General features: G+C 39.6%; 1 protein-coding gene across 1 annotated transcript in view; it reads right to left on the minus strand.

Annotated features, from left to right (window-relative positions):
* Nucleotides 1–18,974, minus strand: part of ZC3H6 (zinc finger CCCH-type containing 6) — a 337,078-nt gene that overhangs the window by 312,253 nt on the left and 5,851 nt on the right. Inside the window, exons 2-3 of the mRNA XM_053712618.1 lie at nucleotides 13,295–13,466; nucleotides 4,870–4,986 (exon numbers count right to left, since the gene is read on the minus strand). Of these exons, the coding sequence (XP_053568593.1) occupies nucleotides 4,870–4,986; nucleotides 13,295–13,466 (289 nt within the window). The remainder of the gene's footprint in view (nucleotides 1–4,869; nucleotides 4,987–13,294; nucleotides 13,467–18,974) is intronic.

Raw genomic sequence — 18,974 nt, forward strand, 5'->3', positions numbered from 1 at the left:
GTTTATGCTACCATCCAACCTTAAGCTGTACTGAATCTGAATCAGATGAAGCTGTTCTTCTGCCTACTACCAATAGCTTTGCGATTTTTGCCAGTCCTAGTATTCCATAGGCTTAGGCTGCGCCTCTAATAACCCCCCAAAAGAGAACATTCCGGTCTCTGCTATAGTACAGTGCTACATGTGAGCTGAATCTAATTTTTTTTATCACTTGTTTCCAGCGAACGCTTGTATAAAATTGGGTGATGGATGTCTATATTTTAAATGCAATAGGTGGCTTATTAGAAGCTGCCCACCAAAGCTGCCTTTATGAGGACACATTTAGTTACTCCTCTTCTGATTCCTTTGCTGAGGATCACCTGGGGGGCCTTAGTCCTACACGACTGGGAGGAAACTGCTCTTTGGGGCCTCAGCAGCTTCTATATACCCCGCTGTTGAGAGAGAAGGGGTCAGCATCACAGGAGCCGCCAACTGTTCCGATGCTAGATTGCAAGCTCTACAAAAATGAGGATACATTCGATCTCCTGGGCCTGAGCTGTCTCTGGCAAATGTTAATCTGGCAGGTGCCATCACGATGTCATAGTAGAAATCATTCTCAATTGTCTAGAGATTCATCTGCAGAGCAAAGGATCTTGTTGGGATGTCCCCAGCCATAATCCTGATTCTTGCATCGATATATGTTCCTCAGTTTTTCTTTCCTCAAAGACCCTGGTGATGTTGCATGACTCGGGACATAAGATGGCGGCAGAGGACATTATTCTTATATGATCACTTGGAGCCATGCTGCAGTCTAGGAAGCAGAGATTAATAAAGGATTTTTCATTGCTTAGTGACTTTAATCTGCTGCCCAGCTATAAGTGTAAAATTGGGGTAGGTTAAAATAAAGTATCTTGTATTATGTTCCCATCACAATGACTTTCACACGTCATTATGAAGGCAAAAAGACCTGAGGAAAGAGTACTTGATAGGTCTTAATTTTCTGCTGCTATACAAATTAACTATGCTGATATCATTTCTTGTAGTATGTTCATTATTAATACATTTCATCTGTGATTTGGCATACATGCTTCTAAACCTAAATAGATGCGGCATAAACAGCTCTGTGATATGGAATAACTGCTTTTAACCATCCACAGCTTTGTGATATAGAATAAGTGCTAATAACCCTCAATAGCTCTGTGATATGGTATATGTACTACAATAATGGGTTTCTGGTATGAGCTGCAAAGAGACTTTTGTAGTGTGTCTGTTTGAATAAATTACTGTGCTTCTATCTTCAAGTCAATAAGGCACTATAAAGTATTTGTACAATACTCACTTTATTGCTCACAACTTTGAGCTGTCCCACCGCCACACCACTGCTTGACCACCCCCACACTACTCCCAGATGACTCCCACACACTCTTCAATCTCTTCCAAAATGGCCGTTTCGCTGGCATTCTCAGGTCTGCCACTCATCCTCCCTCTCCGCCTCCTTTTTCAGGACAATCTGAGGATTTTATTTTTTTTTTAAATTGCGTACTCTCGCAGTTTTAAAACCGCAGCGATTAATCGTGGTTTAAAACCGCATCCGCGATTAATCGTGCAGCCCTAATATATATATATATATATATCCCTAAATACAGTGACATTGATTATGTTAGCTCTTCTCTTAAATGATGATTCAAAGACATGACAAATTGTAATGCGTGGACTTTATGGACTACTAGCGAGTTTTAAAATATATTAAAGTTGCTGTTGAATGTTAGTATAAGATCCTAAGCTGTTATTCCTTATAGAATTTTCATTTCTGTTAAAAATTGATCTACATTATTAGAAATATAATAAGAGTGAGCTCTCCCTTAATACCTATTAGCAAACCTCTCCCTCAGATTGTTATTTTCTATGCCATGTGGCTACGATAGCAGAGCAGTCTAACTTGGCACTCAGGGTATGGTTTGGCTCTATAGCTAACTTTTTGTTCCATCATACCATATAACTATTTGAGCTAATGATTTAGATTCACATGCTATTTTACTACTGTATACTAGAATCGTTTTATAACATTTTTCTGTATGCATTTGATCTTGAAATGTACTTGAATTCTATTGTAACGTTTTGCGAGTATACCTTGCTTTAAACCTCAATACAATTTATTTATTTTTTTAAACCCTACCTAATGGGAAGAGTCCAGGCCCAGAGGAGCTAAGCACCAAATATTATAAGATCTATGCCCCAAAATTGATCCCTCACATGTTCAATAACTTAGCTGATAAGGGGATACTTCCTCACTCTATGTTGGAAGCACACATAACTGTCATTCTAAAGCTAGGTAAAACACCTAATAGGCTGGAGAATTTTCGACATATATCACTACAGTTCCATATGGCTAGCAGATTTATGGGATAAAAGGTGGAAACATCGGGGGCGTGTCCGAACAGCGACTACATACAGTCGCACTTTCCCTGTGCTCTCACGGAAAATTTGATACCCGCCGGTAAAAAAAGACTTTGCAGCTAAATTACAACCATACGTGTACATGAGCAAACCTACATGTCAGCAGTTGAATCTTGGTGGAATTTGCGCTGTAATTTATGAAGTTTGAGCTCGGCATTGGACGTAAAAGGCCTAGAGCGGCGGCTCATATATAGGCAGCGCTACCCCCCTCGAGGTATTGAGGGTTTTTGCCTGGATTGGGACTCCAAAAATCTGCCTGATTTACACAACTTTCTGGAGCGCTATACCAGCAAAAAAGCGCCGGAAGAAAAGAAAATATCTTTGTTTCTTTTTAATCCTTACGGGGTAAAAATGGCCGCCATACAGGAGACAGGCCTGCAAGCACGTTTTGACCATAGTATGGAGAGACTAGAACGCTGCTTTCAAACCCTGCTTGCAAGGGCCCCATGGGACTTCTTTACGCAGGCTTATCATAAGCAGCAACAGCTCAATCAATCTATTACCACTACCAATATAAATCATACCCAGGACGTATCTGAATCTGTTGGACCTTCACTATTACCTATACGTACAAAGAGACTAACGCTCTTCTCATCACAACTGACAAGCCGCATGGCAGGAGCCTATAAAGAGGATAGCTCGTGGCAGGTTGGAGATGCTGACAATCCAGCTAAAAAGCTGCCTGCAACCCCAGCAATCAACAACGTACCTGCAGCAGAGCAAATAGCAGGCGTTATAGCCCCAAAACTTCAGGCGCTGGATGGGATCTTGATAAAGGCTAAGCAGTTGCGGGGGCCCAGGGCAGAACCCCGAGTAGCCGTATGCTTCAAGATGATCTTTACTCCGGAGTGCCCTCCCAAATCTAAGAACGCAGGGCTCCTGTCTAATCAGCGGGACGCCGCTGAAATGCTCCAACTTGAAAAAATGGAAGCGGGTGTTAACCCTATAATATCCTACTCAAACCGACGCTACATCTATGGCCTGGGCGATCAAGACTTGGACAGCGAGATTACTTTTTCTTCTGAGGACTGTGTGCTGGAACCAGGAACTGGTACTTAAATTCCCATATGGCGCACACAGCTTACTACGGGCTGTGGGAGAGATACGAATGTTACTGAACTGTTCATGTAGAGGTTGCACGTATGTTTCATTTTACTATGGCACATTTTTAGTGATAGAACGCAATTCAGCATAGTTACATATATTGTTATACCGGAGTGATACCTTTGAAGTATAACTTTATTATCTACCCGACCTGCTCCCTGAGGCTTACGGCCGGAGCCGAGGTGGGGGGTTAAAGTGGACTACAAGAGGTTTTGACTAAGAAGGTTCCAGTTTCAATGTTTTACTTTTTTTTTTACGCTTATAATGTGAATAGCGCACTGTATATATGTTTATTTCCAAAATCACACAGTGGGTTTCGCTGTCTCTATAATGTCCTTAATCACATTTGTATGTTTTCTGGGGGTTTAGGGGGGGCCCCTGGGGAGACATTCTACTATATATAATTTAAATGGGGACGTCTGGATTTAGCGGGTTGCACTGTCCACAAGTAATAAAATGTTTAATTATCTCTCTACCCCATATATTTAAGATAATCTACTGATATATAGCATAATGAGAATATCACCTAACACACAGCCCTATAGAGCGCTTAGACAGCGGAGTAATGCAATGTAATGTGCTACTTTAAAATTATGCTGACACTAAAAACCATCTCAGCGGCAAAAGAAGTATATTTGGATATTTATCTCTACTGATATCCAATATCTAGGACATGAATTTAATCTCAGTTGTGTTTGTTATCTATATCATAAAGGAGTTCCCAATTCAGGTTCATGCATCTTTCATTTTGTTAATTGGAGACAAGAATGTCTTTACAGCAATATATTCTTAGAGATGCATTTTCTTTTATTGTTTTGGTTGGTTATTTTTAAATCCCCTACAAAGTATTGTTGACATACCCAGGATCCAAGAGTGATCTATTAAGTTAATACAAGGGGAGAAAATGAGGAGAAAAGTTGATCTATCTCAGGTGCATCTTATTTTCTTAAAATGCAATGTATATGTACTTTGATGACTGTAATTTGCAACCTATGATTGTTAAAAATGTATTACTTATCCTCAATAAAAACATTTAAATATAAAAAAAAAAAAAAAAAAAAAAAAAAAAAAAGGTGGAAACATCACCTCATTTAAAAAATAAAAAAAAATTGCTTTGCCATGGGAAGCCATTTATGGCATATTCACATTCACTTAAAAACCATGAATGAAGGTGCCTTACATTTATTCTTTAGATAATAGCTAGCATTTAAAAAAATGCTAAGATTGACAATTGCTTTAATTAGGTTACATCATATCATCAGTGGCATGTTAGGTGGCTATTTAAGACTATGAACAAGGAGATTATTGGTTAATTATCAAATGAAAACATACCTGAGGAAACTGTGAGTCATAATCCCTGTACTCAAATTCTTTGTGTGTCCTTTCTGCATTATCAGTATCTGAATCATAGCTGTTTTCTGAGCTGTTATCACTCGCTGGAAAATCGTGCTGCAAAACACATAAAAATGTCATTTGCATTAGGGCTTCACACATCCTGAAATTTAGAGTGACAGATCCTCCAACATTTATACAAGCAACCTGTAGAGGGAGGCTGAAGCAGGCATTGCTATGTAACAGCAGGAAATACCAAAAGATCTGCAGTTACCTATTACTACTGACAGACAGTGTTGGGTGTTTCCTATTAGTTCATGTTCAAACAGTATTTTTTATTAAAGGGACATAAAATAGGTTGAGATCTGTGCATATCCTAAAAGGGCTAATTAATTAAAATAGTTTGCTTAAAAAAAAATGTTTAAAAATTGCTGGTGAGTATTTTAAAATAATTTTCAAAAATAAGCAAAATGAATTACATAGCTAAGCTGCCTGGGGCAGCCAATTCCACCCCTCTTATCAGTGTTTAGACACAGGCATTGTATTTCAACTTAGTTCACAGCTTCTAGGCATGCTCTAACAAATAATCCCTATTCACTTTTGCATTCTACCAAAACAACAATAGATATAGATACAGCCATATAAGGAAATGTGTGGGGGGAGTTAGACATTTACAATTAAGAAACTAAAAAGAAAGGGTTAATGGTGAGGCACTGCAGAATAAATTTGCAGGTAAAGTAATTAAAGTACATATTATATTTTGTCTCTATCCCAGCTTGTTTTATGTCCCTTTAAATAGTGCATTTACCTATAAAGCACTAACAGTTTACCAATGTCTCGGAAACTACTGGACTCAAACTCCCTCTACAGGCTGCTTATAAAATATTACTAAACACACTGCTGCCTTATAGTGTGCAAGACTTGCACTCTCTTGAGCCTACCTCACTATGCAATTATGGACCACTTACAACAAATTAAATTCAGGAGAACAGGAGAAAGGTAAATTTAAAGAAAGTCTATCTGAACTGATTTCATGTCCACGCTCCGTTCAGACAACTGACAACACAGTTTAAACCAGTCCCACTAGGGAAACATCTTCATGAAATGAGTAGTAAACACTTGACAATAAAATGGCTAAAGTAAAGTAACAATAAAATACTCTAAGGTATTATTATTGCACATACACTAGATAGGGACTATGTACAGGTAATATTAACCCCACAAACATGATAAACAGTATACCTGGCGCAGAGCTTTTGTCATTTTTAGGAGCAGCAATGCACTAGAGCGTGTGAGTGGACATTACAAGTCTGTTAAAACCGTTGCGGGGGTTAAACACAGTTACCAGCCAGCATGATTGGAATAACAAACTATTTTATTGCATTAAAGCATTTTCCTGTTGCATCCTTCTTGTTTTGTGTACTTTTCCTTACCAAAGAGTAAAGATTTGGTACATTATTATAGTTTAAATTTTCTTTCCAGTTACATTTCAAAAACAGAATTTATGTTTACCTGATAAATTACTTTCTCCAACGGTGTGTCCGGTCCACGGCGTCATCCTTACTTGTGGGATATTCTCTTCCCCAACAGGAAATGGCAAAGAGCCCAGCAAAGCTGGTCACATGATCCCTCCTAGGCTCCGCCTACCCCAGTCATTCGACCGACGTTAAGGAGGAATATTTGCATAGGAGAAACCATATGGTACCGTGGTGACTGTAGTTAAAGAAAATAAAGTATCAGACCTGATTAAAAAAACCAGGGCGGGCCGTGGACCGGACACACCGTTGGAGAAAGTAATTTATCAGGTAAACATAAATTCTGTTTTCTCCAACATAGGTGTGTCCGGTCCACGGCGTCATCCTTACTTGTGGGAACCAATACCAAAGCTTTAGGACACGGATGAAGGGAGGGAGCAAATCAGGTCACCTAAATGGAAGGCACCACGGCTTGCAAAACCTTTCTCCCAAAAATAGCCTCAGAAGAAGCAAAAGTATCAAACTTGTAAAATTTGGTAAAAGTGTGCAGTGAAGACCAAGTCGCTGCCCTACATATCTGATCAACAGAAGCCTCGTTCTTGAAGGCCCATGTGGAAGCCACAGCCCTAGTGGAATGAGCTGTGATTCTTTCGGGAGGCTGCCGTCCGGCAGTCTCGTAAGCCAATCTGATGATGCTTTTAATCCAAAAAGAGAGAGAGGTAGAAGTTGCTTTTTGACCTCTCCTTTTACCGGAATAAACAACAAACAAGGAAGATGTTTGTCTAAAATCCTTTGTAGCATCTAAATAGAATTTTAGAGCGCGAACAACATCCAAATTGTGCAACAAACGTTCCTTCTTTGAAACTGGTTTCGGACACAGAGAAGGTACGATAATCTCCTGGTTAATGTTTTTGTTAGAAACAACTTTTGGAAGAAAACCAGGTTTAGTACGTAAAACCACCTTATCTGCATGGAACACCAGATAAGGAGGAGAACACTGCAGAGCAGATAATTCTGAAACTCTTCTAGCAGAAGAAATTGCAACTAGAAACAAAACTTTCCAAGATAATAACTTAATATCAACGGAATGCAAGGGTTCAAACGGAACCCCCTGAAGAACTGAAAGAACTAAATTGAGACTCCAAGGAGGAGTCAAAGGTTTGTAAACAGGCTTAATTCTAACCAGAGCCTGAACAAAGGCTTGAACATCTGGCACAGCGGCCAGCTTTTTGTGAAGTAACACAGACAAGGCAGAAATCTGTCCCTTCAGGGAACTTGCAGATAATCCTTTTTCCAATCCTTCTTGAAGGAAGGATAGAATCCTAGGAATCTTAACCTTGTCCCAAGGGAATCCTTTAGATTCACACCAACAGATATATTTTTTCCAAATTTTGTGGTAAATCTTTCTAGTTACAGGCTTTCTGGCCTGAACAAGAGTATCGATAACCGAATCTGAGAATCCTCGCTTCAATAAGATCAAGCGTTCAATCTCCAAGCAGTCAGCTGGAGTGAAACCAGATTCGGATGTTCGAACGGACCCTGAACAAGAAGGTCTCGTCTCAAAGGTAGCTTCCAAGGAGGAGCCGATGACATATTCACCAGATCTGCATACCAAGTCCTGCGTGGCCACGCAGGAGCTATCAAGATCACCGACGCCCTCTCCTGATTGATCCTGGCTACCAGCCTGGGGATGAGAGGAAACGGCGGGAACACATAAGCTAGTTTGAAGGTCCAAGGTGCTACTAGTGCATCCACTAGAGCCGCCTTGGGATCCCTGGATCTGGACCCGTAGCAAGGAACTTTGAAGTTCTGACGAGAGGCCATCAGATCCATGTCTGGAATGCCCCACAGCTGAGTGACTTGGGCAAAGATTTCCGGATGGAGTTCCCACTCCCCCGGATGCAATGTCTGACGACTCAGAAAATCCGCTTCCCAATTTTCCACTCCTGGGATGTGGATAGCAGACAGGTGGCAGGAGTGAGACTCCGCCCATAGAATGATTTTGGTCACTTCTTCCATCGCCAGGGAACTCCTTGTTCCCCCCTGATGGTTGATGTACGCAACAGTTGTCATGTTGTCTGATTGAAACCGTATGAACTTGGCCCTCGCTAGCTGAGGCCAAGCCTTGAGAGCATTGAATATCGCTCTCAGTTCCAGAATATTTATCGGTAGAAGAGATTCTTCCCGAGACCAAAGACCCTGAGCTTTCAGGGATCCCCAGACCGCGCCCCAGCCCATCAGACTGGCGTCGGTCGTGACAATGACCCACTCTGGTCTGCGGAATGTCATCCCTCGTGACAGGTTGTCCAGGGACAGCCACCAACGGAGTGAGTCTCTGGTCCTCTGATTTACTTGTATCTTCGGAGACAAGTCTGTATAGTCCCCATTCCACTGACTGAGCATGCACAGTTGTAATGGTCTTAGATGAATGCGTGCAAAAGGAACTATGTCCATTGCCGCTACCATCAACCCGATCACTTCCATGCACTGAGCTATGGAAGGAAGAGGAACGGAATGAAGTATCCGACAAGAGTCTAGAAGTTTTGTTTTTCTGGCCTCTGTCAGAAAAATCCTCATTTCTAAGGAGTCTATTATTGTTCCCAAGAAGGGAACCCTTGTTGACGGAGATAGAGAACTCTTTTCCACGTTCACTTTCCATCCGTGAGATCTGAGAAAGGCCAGGACAATGTCCGTGTGAGCCTTTGCTTGAGGAAGGGACGACGCTTGAATCAGAATGTCGTCCAAGTAAGGTACTACAGCAATGCCCCTTGGTCTTAGCACAGCTAGAAGGGACCCTAGTACCTTTGTGAAAATCCTTGGAGCAGTGGCTAATCCGAAAGGAAGCGCCACGAACTGGTAATGTTTGTCCAGGAATGCGAACCTCAGGAATCGATGATGTTCCTTGTGGATAGGAATATGTAGATACGCATCCTTTAAATCCACCGTGGTCATGAATTGACCTTCCTGGATGGAAGGAAGAATAGTTCGAATGGTTTCCATCTTGAACGATGGAACCTTGAGAAACTTGTTTAAGATCTTGAGATCTAAGATTGGTCTGAACGTTCCCTCCTTTTTGGGAACTATAAACAGATTGGAGTAGAACCCCATCCCTTGTTCTCTTAATGGAACGGGATGAATCACTCCCATTTTTAACAGGTCTTCTACACAATGTAAGAATGCCTGTCTTTTTATGTGGTCTGAAGACAACTGAGACCTGTGGAACCTCCCCCTTGGGGGAAGTCCCTTGAATTCCAGAAGATAACCTTGGGAGACTATTTCTAGCGCCCAAGGATCCAGAACATCTCTTGCCCAAGCCTGAGCGAAGAGAGAGAGTCTGCCCCCCACCAGATCCGGTCCCGGATCGGGGGCCAACATTTCATGCTGTCTTGGTAGCAGTGGCAGGCTTCTTGGCCTGCTTTCCCTTGTTCCAGCCTTGCATTGGTCTCCAAGCTGGCTTGGCTTGAGAAGTATTACCCTCTTGCTTAGAGGACGTAGCACTTTGGGCTGGTCCGTTTCTACGAAAGGGACGAAAATTAGGTTTATTTTTTGCCTTGAAAGGCCGATCCTGAGGAAGGGCGTGGCCCTTACCCCCAGTGATATCCGAGATAATCTCTTTCAAGTCAGGGCCAAACAGCGTTTTCCCCTTGAAAGGAATGTTAAGTAGCTTGTTCTTGGAAGACGCATCAGCCGACCAAGATTTCAACCAAAGCGCTCTGCGCGCCACAATAGCAAACCCAGAATTCTTAGCCGCTAACCTAGCCAATTGCAAAGTGGCGTCTAGGGTAAAAGAATTAGCCAATTTGAGAGCATTGATTCTGTCCATAATCTCCTCATAAGGAGGAGAATCACTGTCGACCGCCTTTATCAGCTCATCGAACCAGAAACATGCGGCTGTAGCGACAGGGACAATGCATGAAATTGGTTGTAGAAGGTAACCCTGTTGAACAAACATCTTTTTAAGCAAACCTTCTAATTTTTTATCCATAGGATCTTTGAAAGCACAACTATCCTCTATGGGTATAGTGGTGCGTTTGTTTAAAGTGGAAACCGCTCCCTCGACCTTGGGGACTGTCTGCCATAAGTCCTTTCTGGGGTCGACCATAGGAAACAATTTTTTAAATATGGGGGGAGGGACGAAAGGAATACCGGGCCTTTCCCATTCTTTATTAACAATGTCCGCCACCCGCTTGGGTATAGGAAAAGCTTCTGGGAGCCCCGGCACCTCTAGGAACTTGTCCATTTTACATAGTTTCTCTGGGATGACCAACTTGTCACAATCATCCAGAGTGGATAATACCTCCTTAAGCAGAATGCGGAGATGTTCCAACTTAAATTTAAATGCAATCGCATCAGGTTCAGCTTGTTGAGAAATGTTCCCTGAATCAGTAATTTCTCCCTCAGACAAAACCTCCCTGGCCCCATCAGACTGAGTTAGGGGCCCTTCAGAAATATTAATATCAGCGTCGTCATGCTCTTCAGTATCTAAAACAGAGCAGTCGCGCTTACGCTGATAAGTGTTCATTTTGGCTAAAATGTTTTTGACAGAATTATCCATTACAGCCGTTAATTGTTGCATAGTAAGGAGTATTGGCGCGCTAGATGTACTAGGGGCCTCCTGAGTGGGCAAGACTCGTGTAGACGAAGGAGGGAATGATGCAGTACCATGCTTACTCCCCTCACTTGAGGAATCATCTTGGGCATCATTGTCATTGTCACATAAATCACATTTATTTAAATGAATAAATTCTGGCTTCCCCACATTCAGAACACAGTCTATCTGGTAGTTCAGACATGTTAAACAGGCATAAACTTGATAACAAGTACAAAAAACGTTTTAAAATAAAACCGTTACTGTCACTTTAAATTTTAAACTGAACACACTTTATTACTACAAATGCGAAAAAACATGAAGGAATTGTTCAAAATTCACCAAATTTTCACCACAGTGTCTTAAAGCCTTAAAAGTATTGCACACCAAATTTGGAAGCTTTAACCCTTAAAATAACAGAACCGGAGCCGTTTTGAACTTTAACCCCTTTACAGTCCCTGGTATCTGCTTTTGCTGAGACCCAACCAAGCCCCAAGGGGAATACGATACCAAATGACGCCTTCAGAAAGTCTTTTCTAAGTATCAGAGCTCCTCTCACATGCGACTGCATGCCATGCCTCTCAAAAACAAGTGCGCCACACCGGCGCGAAAATGAGGCTCTGCCTATGCTTTGGGAAAGCCCCTAAAGAATAAGGTGTCTAAAACAGTGCCTGCCGATATTATTATATCAAAAAACCCAGATAAAATGATTCCTCAAGGCTAAATATGTGTTAATAATCAATCGATTTAGCCCAAAAAAAGTCTACAGTCTTAATAAGCCCTTTTTGAAGCCCTTATTTACAATCGTAATAAACATGGCTTACCGGATCCCAGAGGGAAAATGACAGCTTCCAGCATTACATCGTCTTGTTAGAATGTGTCATACCTCAAGCAGCAAGAGACTGCTCACTGTTCCCCCAACTGAAGTTAATTGCTCTCAACAGTCCTGTGTGGAACAGCCATGGATTTTAGTGACGGTTGCTAAAATCATTTTCCTCATACAAACAGAAATCTTCATCTCTTTTCTGTTTCTGAGTAAATAGTACATACCAGCACTATTTCAAAATAACAAACTCTTGATTGAATAATAAAAACTACAGTTAAACACTAAAAAACTCTAAGCCATCTCCGTGGAGATGTTGCCTGTACAACGGCAAAGAGAATGACTGGGGTAGGCGGAGCCTAGGAGGGATCATGTGACCAGCTTTGCTGGGCTCTTTGCCATTTCCTGTTGGGGAAGAGAATATCCCACAAGTAAGGATGACGCCGTGGACCGGACACACCTATGTTGGAGAAATTAGTGCAAGAAGAAGCAGGGTAATGCATCATGTTATGACAATATAAAAAGTGTTTTATTTTTTAAAATTTTACATTTTCACCTTTTTCTTTAAATTACTGAATTTAAACAAAACATGACCAATGTTCCCTCTAAGGTCAGTTTTGTGAGCAGCCCAGCAGTGAAACAGTTAATTAGAGCAATTAGCAAACATTACATAATGCTGACTGCAAGGTGTGGTTCCTTTATTAACTGTTTCACTGCTGGGCCGCTCACAAAACTGGCCTTAGAGGGAACACTGAACATGACATAATATAACTATTTAATTAAAGGGACAGTAAAGTAAAAAATTAAACTTAAATAGATTGGATAGACCATGAAATATTAAACAATCTTCCAAAGTACTTACATCATCAATTTTGTTTTGTTCTCTTGGCATCTTTTGTTAAAGGGTAAACCTATGTGATCTTAGGACTGTGCACATGTATTTAGCCATTTGACAAGTGTTTGCAACTATGTTTATAGCAATATCATACATATAATGCTGAAGACATGTGCACACTCCAAAACTATCAGCCTAGCTAGCTTTCAACAAAAGATTCTAAGAGAACAAAGCAAATTTGATAAGACGTAAATTGGAAGCTTGTTTAAAATTGCTCTATCCAAATAGTGAATATTTAAAGGGACATGAAACCAAATATTTTGTTTTTTTACAATTTACTACTATTTTTTAATGTTCTTCCTTCTCTTGTTACCCTTTGCTGAAATGTTTATGTAGGTAAGCTCAGGAGCTGCAAAGAACCTAGGTTCTAGCTGCTGACTGGTGGCTGCATATATATATACCGATTGTCATTGGCTCACCCATGTGTTCTGTCAGCAACCAGTAGTGCATTGCTGCTCCTTCAACAAATGATACCAAGAGAATAAAACAAAATGAGATAATAGAAGTAAATTAGAAAGTTGTTGAAAATTGTATTCTCTATCTGAATCCTGAAAGAATTTTTTTTGGGTTTCATGTCCCTTTAATTTTGACTTTACTGTCCCTTTAAATCAAAACACATTTAAAAACTGTAAAGGGATTTTCACCTTCTTTTTATCTCGTCTGCTTCGTTTTTGTTTTCTCTTTTCTTTCTTTCGTCTTTTTCTCGACTTCCTGTGCGATTTTTCAATAACGGGAACTTCTGTTTCATTTGTTTTTGACGGCTCTTCTTCAATGCCCACATCATCTATTTCACCATCTTCTAGCTCACCATCCTCTCTATTGACAAATTAAATTAGAAAAAATGAATTATTCTAAATTATAAAATATACAAAACTAACACTTAATCTTAACATTTACAGTAAGTAAAAGTATATATGAACTAGCTCAACCAATAAAAGAGCACAAGAAATTATGGAAATTAAAATCAGATTGGTTGTGGCATGAAGGATTTTGTTAAAGGGATAGTCTAGTCAAAATGCAAACGTTCATGATTCAGATAGAGAATGCAATTTTAAAGGGACATTATACACCAATTTTCATTTAACTGCATGTAATAGAGACTATTATAAATAATAAGATGCACAGATACTGATCTAAAAATCCAGTATAAAACCGTTTAAAAGCTTACTTAGAAGCTCCCAGTTTAGATCTGTTGAAAAGGTTTGCTGGAACACCCACTGAAAGTGGTTCTATAGCAAAAAGAGCAGACACCCCCCCCTTCATATGAAAAGAGCCTTTAAACAAACAGGAGCAAACTGGAGTAGGTACACATCAGTATTCTCCTAAAACTTTGAGGCTTGGTTAGGAGTCTGAAAATGTTATTTAAAAATAAGAAAAACTACACTTTTAAAAAACAAAAAAAACCTGTATGGGCTATATAAATGGATCTACAAAACATTTATGCAAAGAAAAATCTAGTGTATAATGCCCCTTTAAGCAACTTTCTATTTTACCCACATCAAATTTTCTTTGTTCTTTTGGTATCTTTATTTAAAAAAGCTGGAATGTAAGCTTAGGAGCCAGAACATTTTTGGTTCAGTACATGGGTAGCGCTTGCTGATTGGATGGCTACATTTAGACACCAATCAGCAGGCGCTACCCAGGTGCTGAAACAAAAATGGGCCGGTTCTTAAGCTTACATTGCAGCTTTTTTAAATAAAGATACCAAGAGAACAAAGATAAATTGATAATAGGAGTAAATTAGAAAGTTGCTTAAAATTGCATGCTCTTTCTGAATCATGAAAGTTAAATTTTGACTATACTATCCCTTTAACCAGCAGTTCCAATATTTAGCTAAGTCCTTATATTATAACCAGAGAAAATTATATTTTAATCAAACAAGTACAGATTTCAAGACACGCGTAACACTGAGTAAGCAGAATGTGAAATGCAACGACATTAGGGGTAATGCTCATTTACCTTTTTTTTTTTTTTAAAGGGCTAAAAAATAATCTAACAAGGGAAGGAATTCTGAGTGTGGGGGGGGGGAATATAGTTAAAGGGACAGTCGAGTACAAAAAAAAAATTTCATTATTTAAATATGACATGTTTTTTAAACAACTTTCAAATTTACTTTTATCACCAATTTTGCTTAGTTCTCTTGGTATTCTTAGTTGAAAGCTAAACCTAGGAGGTTCATATGCTAATTTCTTAGATCTTTTTTTTTTTTTTAAGTATTCACACCAGACTGTAAAGAGACTTTAATCAGCCAGTTAGGATGGTTGTCCCAGGGCTTGCTAGGGAGTGTGCATCTGTCATGTGCAGGCACGGTCATGTTATTCTCCTATTCAGTGACATTCCATGAGATCACAGCAAAGGAAAAGCATTACCTCAGCACTGCTGAGTCGCTATAGGTTTGTTTTTTTCAACTTGCAGCTGGACAGAAGCTGAAGTATAACTGTTTACACAGCACTTATTATTATTATTGGTTATTTGTAGAGCGCCAACAGATTCCGCAGCGCTATTACTCGGGGGAACTGAAGAATTGTGGAGGTAACATAGCTTCCTTTTTTTACAGAGATGCTCAAGTGATATTTTCTTTTACAGTTATGCTGCATCACTTGGGCATCTCGAAAAATATATTTTTCCTAGGCAATGATGATTTGATAGAAGCTTATAATAAGCCTAGCTATAATTATGCCAAAAGTATTAGGTATATTTATAAACTGAAGCACATAATACCAATTAACATATTAAGAGGTCATAAAGCAATTCATTTACAAACATCCATTTGTGAAACTAATATCTTGTGGAAAAAACAATCACAAACGAAAAAATTGCAATATTCAAAAAGATTTGTACCCGACTCTTGTCACAGCCATGAATTGTGAGTTAAAGGGACATGATACCCAAATATTGAATCACTTGAAAGTGAAGCAGCACATCTAAAAATGTGACTAGAAAATATCACCTGAACATCTCTATGTAAAAAAATGCCTCAGTAGCCACATCCCATTGTAAAGGGACTTAAAGGGACAGTCAAGTCCCAAAAAAAAAACTTTCATGTTTCAAATAGGGCATGTAATTTTAAACAAGTTTCCAATTTTGCTTTGCTCTCTTGGTATTCTTAGTTGAAAGCTAAACGCCTCTAATCTAAATGCATTTTGATAGTTTTTCACCATTAGAGGGCATTAGTTCACGTGTTTCATATAGATAACATTGAGCTCATGCACATGAATTTACCATGGAGACAGCTCTGATTGGATAAACTGCAAGTCTGTCAACAGAACTGAAATAAGGGGGCAGTCTGCTGAGGCTTAGATACAAAGGTAATTACAGAGGTAAAATGTATATTATTATAACTGTGTTGGTTATGCAAAACTGGGGAATTGGTAATTAAGGGATTATCTATCTTTTAAAACAACAAAAATTCTGGTGTTGACTGTCCCTTTAAAGCAGAGCTTTCCAAACTTTTCATGTCGGTGACACACTTTTTAGACCTACATAATTTCGCGACACAGTAATTCAGTTGTACTGGCAAACAGGAGGTTAAACTAACTTGTTTTAAGAGATACGGACACACACATAAATTATATAATAACGAATTGTATTTACAAGTAACAGGATGTATGTGCAAGAATTAAAAAAAAGTTTAATAACACCAATAGCTACTTACTAGTTTAATGGGATGTATGAGGTTGATGGGATGAACACAGTTTATGAATATTTGGTGGAATATTAGACACTCGCATTTTTAAGCTTCCCCTTCCTATCCATATATCAAGAGCAGGAACAGCAATGCACTACTGGGAGCTAGCTGCAAAATAACCCCACTGACTTCTGCTCAGCATTTAAGCTGCCGCCCTCAGAGCTCGGTGAGTGCGATTGACTACTGCCCGTGCTGCAAACACACTGCTGTCCCACTCACTGACTACACATGCACTCACGAGCCAATTAAGGAGACTACACGTGCAGTCAGGAGTCATTGTGCCACCAAAGGGAATAGTTTCAGTTCCCACTGAGCTGCGCCAATAGGTTAAGATGATCTGTGACCCCCTAGGTATCAATCACGTGTCAACCATGTGATATGCATAGCAGGCAGGCGGAAAGTCAGAAACAAAAAAAAAACAATTTAAAAAAATGTAAATTTTAAAAAAATTGTGCTGAAGCAGGGACACACCTACACACTGCTGCCGACACACTAGTGTGTCCCGACACACAGTTTGGAAAGCACTGCTTTAAAGTGATGGTAAAGTCAGTATGTTCACTCTCTAAAATTGTTATTAGGTTTAAAAATATATATATATACCCTAGTGCTTTTGTATAAACACTATAGGCCTGCAAAAACTCATAGATTGCTCATAAAAATAGTTGCCAACGAATACCAATAAGGCGGTCTGTGATTTGGTCATTTGTAAGGCACCAACTGCTTCTCTCCAATAAACTCCTTCACATGGTATTGTGCAAAAAATGGTATCTATTTTTTTATTTTCTATCTGATTAATCGGCTGTGATGAGATTTGTTGGCAACTATTTTTATGATTAATCTTACTGTGGGGGACTTTAAAAATGGCTGTGACAAGCATAAAGCTATCCTACTAACTAGATAAGTTTATACTGTTGGGTAATATCGGGCAGACTTGCTGGGCCTATGGCCCTTATCTGCCGTCAATATCTATGTTTCTAGTTGTTGGAGCCCTAAAACACTAGATTACCTGCAAGTAGTCACTTATGCCTATTGAAATTCGCTGCCTATCAAATGTTCAATATGTCCTCTTACCGTGATCGTGTTTTTTTGTTTTTTTTTAAGGATGTTTGAAGCTTCAGCCAATCAGCAACCTGCCCAGCTGGCTCAGTGAAGAGAATAGCAGTTATTTATGCTCATGCATTCACGTATTTCTGGGTAGTCATCTGATCACCTTTGCAGTCTTCGTGCACCTTCCTGATAATTGGGCGCATGCGTAATTGCTCTGAAGTGTTATCCGAGTGACATAAGGGTAAACAGTGAATCGGAATTTCGTTATTGATTTACCGTTTCACTTGGAGATTGGCCAAGATAGCTGAGAAATGTATTCAGGTAATAAAAATAAAAAAAATTTACATCAAAAATGATTTCTTTATTTACAACATACAATGTAGTGTTAACAGAGGTTGTGTGGATTCCTACTTGTGATGTCCCTTCTGCTAATACAAGTAAACAATGGATCTCGTGATTCACTGTTTACTTGTGGCTATAGACATTGTCAATCCGAGCATGCACATTGATGTACTCCTTCTTGGGAGAGGGCAACTACTGTGAAGTACAGAGTGGATGGGACCGCTCTGTAGGACACTCGGATGCTGGGCAAAATACATGAGTGGGTTGAGGAAGAATAGAAAAAAACGATGCTCTGGTTAGATCATTTATATTATAATTATAATGAAAGTACTAATATGCTTATTAAAAATACAAGCGGTTGCGGTTAACACTATAAGTTTAAAGCATTAGAGATTGTGAGATAATAGATTTTTTACCATCACTTTAATGCATCCAATTAGAATTTAAAGAAGTTCACTATATTTTGTGAAATTTCAGTGAAATACCATATCACTAGATGACACAAAGCACTTACTCTGGTGAGCCAAAGAAATTTTGAGGTAAAATATCTTCCTTTTTTAAATAGAGATGTTCAGCTGAAGCTTTTCAGCTTTTTACGGTTTTGCTGCATCACTTTCAAGTCATTTAGCATTATGTTACATTATATTAAGCTAGAAACAAAAACTGCACTAGTGTGGAAACAATAACAGCATCTAATCAAAATGTCATATGCAAAGTCAGTGCCACATGAAAAGATAAAGACCGTTTCTGTAGTGAACCAAAGTGTAAATTAGTGGAAGAGCACACCCACAGGCATAAACATTGCTCGTAGTAAAAAAAAGTCCAAAAATGCTCAGACAGCTGACAAACAGACTGTGTGCCAAACTGCCCACTCACCCAACCTCTGATGGTCCAGTCGTAAAATTAATCATAGCATATACTTCTGTAGACTACCGGATATGTTCGATGGGGGACCGGAAAACACCAAGCAACAAACTCCATCAACAGGTGTCTGAAATGGCACCTGCTTATGCCCAGGTAATAGATTCCTCCACTTGGTCATCCGTAAACACCTTCGATCACAGGTCACCAATGGTAGCAAAAGCAAGGGGGAAGGAGTTGACTGGTTCATGATCTCACCAGGGGAGGGGCAACCATACGAAGTAACAGGAGATTCCAAACAGGCTGAGTAAACACACAAATGCTTCCTAGATGCTCAAGGGGACATCTCCATCAAACTGCCACTCAACGTAAGGCACATTATGAAC

The sequence above is a fragment of the Bombina bombina genome, chromosome 4 (assembly GCF_027579735.1).
Source record: "Bombina bombina isolate aBomBom1 chromosome 4, aBomBom1.pri, whole genome shotgun sequence".
NCBI classification, from domain to species: Eukaryota; Metazoa; Chordata; class Amphibia; order Anura; family Bombinatoridae; genus Bombina; species Bombina bombina.